Genomic DNA, 8912 nt, shown 5'->3' on the forward strand with positions numbered 1-8912 from the left:
AGGGCAGGGTGACGGCCACAGCCGAAATCCCTTCCCCATTTTCGGTGGCAGTAAGAGAGGCATAGTTGTCGGCGGGGTATCGCAACACTACTAGCGATCTCCGTTTCCACGGAAACTCAGATCCGGTAGAATTCCTGGGTCGTTTTAATATAGAGATGGATGTGTACCAAGTCCCGGACTTGGCTCGATGTCGTCTATTGGCGGCAACCTTTAGAGAAAGTGCCCAGCAGTGGTTTCAAAAGCTCGGGCCAGGAGTGATCACCTCATGGGATCAGATGAAGACTCTGTTCTTAACCAAGTTCCAAGCCGCGGTGAGATACGCGCCCTCTGTCACAACTCTTGCCAATGTTAGGCAAAGGGAAAATGAAAGCTTGACATCGTACTTCAAAAGGTTCAACGCTGAATCTACTAGCGTGAGGGGAGTATCGGACGAAGCCCTGAAAAGCTTCTTGATCGCAGGATTAAGGGTTGGTTCGGATTTTTGGAAGCACTTGCAAGGGAAAGATCCGGCCACTCTAGCAGATGTCTTCGCTTTGGCAGAATATTTTAAAGCTATAGAACAATCTTTGGCAGAAGTACAACCGACTTCACAATCGAGTCAAAGAAACAAAGGAAAGAAGAGGGATAGGTCTCCAAGCCCAAGGTACCGAAGAGATAGTCGAAGCCCGGACCGGGTGAATACAGTAAGCACAAGGAGGGGATGGAGTCCTCCCTCAAACTATGACTACAGGACAAGCCGGTACACACCTTTGGTCGCATCTATCGATAATATCTACGAAGTAAACAAAAATAAAGGGCTATTTAGAAAACCTGAAGCTTTATCATCATGGCAAAGCAAAGATAAGAAAAAATATTGCGAATACCATGAATCATCTGGACATAACACGTATGAGTGCTGACATTTAAAAGATGAAATCGAAGCGCTTATCAAGGAAGGGTACCTCGGAGAATGGGTAGTCAAGGAAGTAAGAAAACATAAGGATGACAGAACGAGGGAAGAAGAAAGACGAGCCCCGCGCGGGTGGAACAATGACACCCTGGAGGAAATTAAATTTGTCAGGGATGGCGGTATCCGAACAATCTACGGGGGAGATCCCGGGATAGAATGCAGTAACCGAGCCTTGGCAAGATACGCCAGGGAAGCTCGATTCAGGCCTCTCACGGACATTCACAGGTTGGAAACTCGACCGCCCAAAGTGTTTAAGGGCAAGTCCATGGATATTACCTTTAGAGAAGCAGATGCCCGGTGGGTACACCATCCCCACAATGATGCGCTAGTTATTTCCATCCAGATCGGAACCAAAAATGTTCACAGGGCCTTCGTGGATAATGGAAGCTCGGCAAATATCTTGTACTACAACACCTTTAAGAAGATGGGACTGCCTGATCGGGATATGTCGGGAGAAGATTCGTGGGTCTATGGCTTTTCCGGCGCAGGAGTTAGAGTCATGGGATTGATTCGGCTTCCATGTACTTTGGGGGAAAGCCTGTTGTCGGTGACAAAGATGCTTGAATTTAAGGTCCTGAATCAGGAATCATCCCACAACGTGTTGCTGGGACGACCTTTTCTGCGGGAGATGAGAGTTATCACTTCAATCCACCATCTAACTATCAAATTTCCAACGCCAAATGGGGTGGGGAGTATAAAGGGTTCTCAGTATTACTCTCGGGAGTGCTACAGGCAAGCTATGAAAGGCTTTAGAAAAGACTCCCATGCCGAAGATACTCCGGACGTAGACCAAGAGAAAAGCATTGAGCAACCAACCGAGGAAATTCGAGTCCACTATTATGTTGAGCAAGAAGATGAGCATCCCTCCGGGTTGCCCCCAACAATGTTGTACTTAGAAGACGCAGTCAGAATTGAGATGTTAGAAGAAGAGGAGGCGATGGATACCATAGTCCAAAAAGATTTCCATGGGAAACGGTTAGAAGGGAGATTCGATATCTTGCAAAGCCTCGAACAGGATGGTGCCCTTCCCCCTGAAGGAGCACCCTTATCCGCAAAACATACCAAGGAAGTTGATGCCCCTGCTATGCAAGGCGCGCCTTCTAAAGAAGTCGACACTCTTCCTAAAGGGGATGCGCCCTCTCCGCAAGACAATGAAATCCATGATTCACCTGACCTGGATCCCCGGATACCAATGCCGACGGAGAAGATGGGGCCAGCAGAAGATACAATTGAAATCCCTGTCGATGAAAAAGATCCGAGTAAAGTCTTAAGAATAGGATCCCAGTTGGCACCAAGGTTGAAGGAAGGTCTTTCAATATTTCTTTTGGCGAACCTTGATGTATTTGCATGGAGCCATTCCGATATGGTAGGAATTGATCCAGAGATAATGTGCCACTGACTGAATATCGACCCCAAGCATAAAGGGGTTCAACAAAAACGAAGGGCCGTAAGCGGAGAGAGAGCTATAGACCTGGAAGAGGAAGTAGAAAGGCTCCTGGACGTTGGACTAATTCGGGAATCCTTCTACCCCGAATGGCTAGCAAACCCGGTGTTGGTAAAAAAGTCCAACGGCAAATGGAGAACATGCGTGGATTTCACCGATCTGAATAAGGCGTGCCCGAAAGATAGTTTTCCCCTACCAAGAATTGATCAGTTGGTCGACGCCACGGTAGGACATGCTTTGCTCAGCTTCATGGACGCATACTCCGGGTATAACCAAATCCTTATGTATGAGCCTGACCAGGAGTACACATCTTTTATCACTGATAGAGGGCTTTACTGCTATATCGGAATGCCATTTGGACTGATCAACGCCGGTGCCACTTATTAAAGATTGGTAAATAAAATGTTCAAGAAGCAGATTGGGAAGACGATGGAAGTGTACGTGGATGACATGCTCGTCAAATCGAAAAGGGCGGAAGACCACATCGCCGACTTAGCTGAAATGTTTCATATTTTGAGAAAATATAGGATGAAACTAAACCCGCAGAAGTGCGTGTTCGGTGTGGAGTCGGGGAAGTTCTTGGGATTCATGGTCAATCACCGGGGGATTGAGGCTAACCCGGCAAAAATCAAAGCTCTGCTAGACATGAAATCCCCCACCAGCGTCAAACAAGTACAAAGTCTGACAAGGAGGATTGCGGCCCTAAATCGATTTGTCTCAAAGTCGTCGGATAGGTGCAAAGAATTCTTCAAGGCAATCAAAGGAAGGGGAAAGGATTTTCTGTGGACTCCTGAGTGTGAAGAAGCTTTTCTGAAAATCAAAGAGCAATTGGGAAATCCTCCGATGTTGGCCAAACCAGAAGACGGAGAAACATTGATTCTTTACTTGGCGGTGTCTGAATATTTTGTCAGTGCAATATTGGTAAAGGAAGAAGCAAGCCATCAGTGGCCCGTATACTATGTAAGCAAAAGGTTGTTGGATGCGGAAACCAGGTATACCAACATGGAAAAACTAGTGTACGCTCTTATTCTTGCGGCACGAAAGTTAAGACCGTATTTTCAGGCTCACCGAATAGAAGTTCGCACCGCTTATCCGCTCCGGCATATTCTACATAAACCCGAATCGTCAGGAAGAATGTTAAAATGGGCCGTGGAGCTAGGGCAGTTCGATTTGGAATATTGTCCTCGCACGGCAATCAAAGGACAAGCGCTGGCCGATTTCATACTTGAGTTCGATGAAGAAGTTGATGATAAGGCCATAGTGTTGGCAGAACCAACCTCGCAAGAAAGTCATCAGGATGAAAAGAAGCAGGGACTGCCCCACCCTTGGTGGATATAACATATGGATGGGGCAGTGAACAACAATGAGTCAGGTGCCAGGGTTGTCTTGATCACGCCGGAGGGGCACCGTTTGATGAGTGCTATCCACTTCAAGTTTTATGCTACTAACAATGATGCTGAATATGAAGCCCTGATCAACGGTCTGAAATTAGCTCTAGAGGTAGGGGCCGTGAATCTGATAGTTCAGAGTGATTCCGAATTAGTTGTGAACCAGGTCAACAGAGGATTCCAATCCCGGGGACCGCGAACGGAGCTATATATGAGATGTGCGCAACGCCCACTGAAAAAAATTTCAAACGCCAGGCTAGAAAGTGTTCTGCGAGAAGAAAATAGTAATGCAGATGCTTTGGCCAAGATGGGTTCACAGATGGACAGCGTTCAACTTGGGTAAATCCCTTTGGGAATCCAGGAAATTCCAAGTATTCCGGAGGTAGAGGTGCTTCAAATGCAAGAAATCCCAAAAGAAAACTGGATGACCCCAATCCATAACTATATTCAGACATGAGTTGTACCAGAAGACAAATTACAAGCTCGACGTCTTCGGTACCAGGTTGCAAAGTATGTGGAATATGATGGGATATTAACAAAAGGGGGTTTAATCAGCCACTGTTACGTTGTGTGGATATGGAAGAAGGAAATTATATTCTCAGAGAGGTGCACGAAGGGATTTGTGGCAATCACTCGGGGGGTGGTTCTTTGGCATTAAAAGTGCTCAGACAAGGATATTACTGGCCGACTATGAGGGAAGACGCCTTCAATTTTGTCCGGGCTTGTGATCGTTGCCAGCGATTCGCCAACTAGTCCAACGCCCCGGCATCCACCATTACCTCGTTGGCAAGCCCCTGGCCGTTTTCCATGTGGGGAATTGATCTCATTGGAGAATTGCCCAAAGCTAAGGGGGGTGTGAAATATGCCGTGGTGGCTGTGGACTACTTCACCAAATGGGCAGAGGCTATGCCACTAGCCACAATCACGACAAAGAAGATAAGGGATTTTGTGTTCAATTCCATAGTATGCAGGTTCAGTATCCCCTACAAACTCATCTCAGACAATGGAAAGCAATTTGATAGTAAAGAGTTAAGGAAACTTTGTGAGGACTTAAAGATTAAAAAAGACTTCACCGCGGTTTATCATCCGCAGAGTAATGGTTAGATAGAAGCCATAAACAAAATCATAAAACACACCTTGAAGGCAAAGTTAGAAGAGAAAAAAGGAGATTGGTCAGAAGAGATGCCCATGGTCCTTTGGTCTTACAATACGACCCCTAGATCGACCACAGGAGAAACCCCCTTTCTGCTGACTTATGGGTATGAGGCCATGGTTCCCGTGGAGGTAGGAGCAGGATCCCTACGGAGAGACGTGTTTGTCGAGGAAGATGCAGAAGTTAACCAGAGGCTCCACTTGGATCTGTTAGACGAAGCCCGAACAAACGCTCAATTGAAGCTTGCTGCATATCAGCAGAGGGTCGCAAGGTATGCCTAACACTAAGATAGCTCAGCACTAAGATAGCTCAGCACGGGGTGCTTGGAGCTAATTGGGAAGGACCGTACAAAGTTAAAGCTATACTCTGGAAGGGAACCTATCGCTTAGAAGATATGGATGGTAAACTTATTCCTCGAGCATGGGATGCAGAACATTTACGGAAGTACTATCAGTAGGGTATGGCTGTGTCCTCCTTATTTTCTTATTTTGATTCTTATGTAATAGGCTAGTAGCAAATAAATTCCTCCCAGCCTAGGGGGTAGTACATGTGACTGCGAACCTTGAAACTAGCAGAAGGAAGAAAAAAATTTCTAATGATTTCCCCATAGAGCATAATAGCCATGGGACTGGTGTAATATATACACTAGAGCGCTTTATCAATAAAAGAAAAGTTACCTCAAATTACTTTATTTGCTTGACATGAAAATTCTCATTTGAAAAACATCAGAGGCGCGCCTTATGTTGAGGCGCGCCCTGTCTGATAACTTCTGCTTCATAATCAAGATAGACATAGTAGACAAGGATGAAAGGAATAAATGCACATGGCCAGCAAAATAAGCTGAGGCAAAAGCTCCCCAAATTAAGGTGCGCCTTTGGACTAATAGGTAAGTAAAATATTGCAAAGGTACTACTGGTAGGAAAAAGTATGTATCATTTGCAATGTGGCGCGCCCTCATATCTAAGCGCTACAATAAAAAGGACGATTATAACTTCGAGATCACGTAAAAAGAAATCACCCACAAAACATGATAAATAAACAAGCTCTGATATCAAAAGGCACGCCTTGTAGCAACATCAGACATAATGAACTGACAAGATTTATGGTGATGCGAGGGCGCGCCATCGTGAAAATATAAGTCATGGCCAAGAAAAACATCAAAGTGCTTTAACAAATTTTTATGAGTACGAGGAAAGATAAAACTAACGTTGATCCATACATGCAAAAGTCAAAGAGTAGCAGAAAAGTAAGTCGTACAACTTTGCACAGCATCAAAAGAGGGCTGGCTCCTCAGAAGTATTTAAAATTTAAGCTAAAATAAATCAAGACGCGCCTTGAGATAGGTCTGTTGGAGGAATAGCTTGAAGAGGGATAGTGGGATCAGCTTCAGGCGCGTCCTTGGGGATTTCCTCTTGTGGCGCGCCCTCACCTTCTTCCTCCTCCAACCCAAGTTCTATCCTCCTCGCCTTGATTTCAGCAACATGCTCTTTCTTAAACTCCACCATCTCGGCAACTGTCTCCTCCCCAAACTTCTCAAAGGTATAATCAGGGTCATTGGCCACAAAACCAACCCTGTAGAAGTGGAAGCCATTGGCAAATGCCTCATCAGTCATTTCCCTCTTCTCATCAGGCCATCCCAGTTTCTGCTGCTCCTCTAAATACTCAATCCTCAAGTTGGCTGCACCAAGCTCAGTATGGAGAGAGGTAGCCTTTTTGTTGGCAATTTCTAGCTGAGAAGTGAGATTGGCTACCTCATCCTTGAGGAATGAAATCTCAGAATCCTTGGCCTTAATATCCTTAGCGTGCAAAAAGTCCTTGTCCTTGAGGGTGTTTCTCAGAATATTGTTGTCGCCCTGCAGCCTCTCTAGGCATGCCCCCTCTTCAAGTAGCTTGTCCACCACTCGAGTGGAGTGGATGAACAATTGGCAAGATGCCTTTATTGAAGCACGAGTGGCATCTCCCAAATCCATGGCTTGCCACTGCTCCACTTCTTCATCCGAAACATGAAGGGAACCCATGGGGCCAAGAGCGTTCAAGGCAGCAGAAGGTCCAGAAGGCGCGCCCTTTGCTCTATGCCTCTTAGGCGTGCCCTGTTTCTCTGTGAGATCAATTATGGGCCTTTTTGGAACAGGTGTTGTTTGAGGAATGGGGGCAGAAGTTGGAACGGACGCCTGTGTTGCAGGAGCATCCTTCTTTCGCTTAGGCCTAGGCTTGTCACCAGGGCGCGCCCCAAAAGACTTAGGAATTCTTGGAGGAGCCATTTCTGCACAAAACATAGAACATATTAGTTAAGCATGACAGTTAAGTATGTTGAATAGAGCAATAAATAAAAGCAATTGATAAAGGCAATATCGATAAACATGTGTAAAATGCTATGCCTAGAGCAAAAGGGCGCGCCCTGAAGACATGGAAAGATTAAATAAACAGAAGTTTTTATCCAATATGACAATAAAAAGTTAACAGAAGAGAAGAAGGACGCGCCAATAGTAAAAGGGCGCGCCTTTAGATTCTACAATTAATAAACCTGAAGGATCTTGGCCTTGTAAGGAGCCATCCTCTGTTTCTTCTTCTTCTTCTTCAGCTTCTTCTTCACTGTCTAAGTCAATAACACGAGAAACAGGAGCACCCTTCCTAAATTTTACATATTTACACTTCATTCTTACTTGGTTAGAAAGAATTCCTACTCGCATCAAGTTAGTTCGGGTGACTAAGGTTTTTAAGTTCCACCTGTCAGCAGCCACTCTAAGGAGGGCTTCAGCTCATTTTTTGGGCTCGCCTTTAAGAGGTTTGGACGCTGGTCTGTCTGAAAAAGTATAAGGATGAGAAAAGAAAGAAAGAACATAGAAATAACGCAAGGAAAGAAACGAAAGGGTGCGCCCTTACTTGGTGACTTGTTAAATCTTATCCTTATTTTGGGAACATCGTACAGGTAAAAGAAGTTTTCCTTCCAACCTTTTTCATGGCTAAGCTTGCCAGAGGAAAAACTCTTCTTGTTGTGCTGCTTGTCCACCACCAAATAGTAGTACCCATGGTCAGATTTTCTTAGATTGAAAAAATAGCAACTTCTGCTATTGACGGTTGAGGGAAACCCAAGTCCATATAGAGGATGAACAGAGCCAGGATAAACTTGTAGCTGTTGGGAGAAAGTTGGAGTGGGGCTGGTCACCATTCTGGAAATTTTAAAGTTTCTCCCATAATTGAAGATATGGGGCCGCATCATGCTTAAAGGGCGCGCCCATATGCCCTCCATGTCATAAAATTCCATGAGCCATCCCGGTTGCTCATCTGAACAAGCTGAGGACAGGCCCACGCAGAAAAGCTTCCCGTGCTCCTTCCTGAAACGTTTCTTCACAGCTTCATTGCATGGCTCGAATTCATCCCAATCAAAGTCTAATTAACTATCAGAAACTTCCCAGTGTTGGAAGGGAATTGGAGAAGGCTCAGGAGAGGTAGAAAATTGGAAGGATTCCTCGTCAAAGAATTTTTCTTCATCACGTAGAGGTGACACACTTACTTCAGGCGCGCCCTCAGGGACGGGAGAGGTAGGCGCGTCTTCTATTTGTTGAGGAGATGGGCTTGGGGATACAGCCTTGTAGGATACTTTAGAAGGTCCTACACCTACGTTGACACCCCTCTCAACACCCCTATACCTATCAGCATTCAAACTCTCAAACCAGTCATCGTCGTTCAGTTCTGTCCTATCTGGGGTTGGGGATCTGTCCTTTTGGACCAGCTTATTCTTCCCATGTCTACTAGACAAAGGAATGTTGTCCATAGAAGAACTACCTGAGGAATCTGCCATTAAAGTACCCTTTTTGGAGTCTTGAAGAAGGCGCGCCACCCGGTTCAGAAAGTCAGGAGTATGGTGGGCGTTTGGGGGTTGAGGATCAAAGTAAGTATTTGGAGGCGAATAGATCCCCAAATTTGTGAGGAAATTCTTGAAAGGGTGAAAAGGAGAGGACGCGCCCTCGTCTTCTA

At 45.5% G+C, this 8912-nt stretch overlaps 1 protein-coding gene across 1 annotated transcript; it reads left to right on the plus strand.

The window, feature by feature from the left end:
* The first annotated feature begins 3734 nt into the window (after positions 1 to 3734).
* On the plus strand, positions 3735 to 4124 carry LOC141701549 (uncharacterized). Its single transcript, XM_074505182.1, has one exon. The coding sequence runs from the start codon at positions 3735 to 3737 to the stop codon at positions 4122 to 4124; it is 390 nt and encodes a 129-aa protein (XP_074361283.1).
* The last annotated feature ends 4788 nt before the right edge of the window (positions 4125 to 8912 follow it).

Source organism: Apium graveolens, unplaced genomic scaffold, assembly GCF_009905375.1.
Source record: "Apium graveolens cultivar Ventura unplaced genomic scaffold, ASM990537v1 ctg4042, whole genome shotgun sequence".
Lineage (NCBI taxonomy): Eukaryota > Viridiplantae > Streptophyta > Magnoliopsida > Apiales > Apiaceae > Apium > Apium graveolens.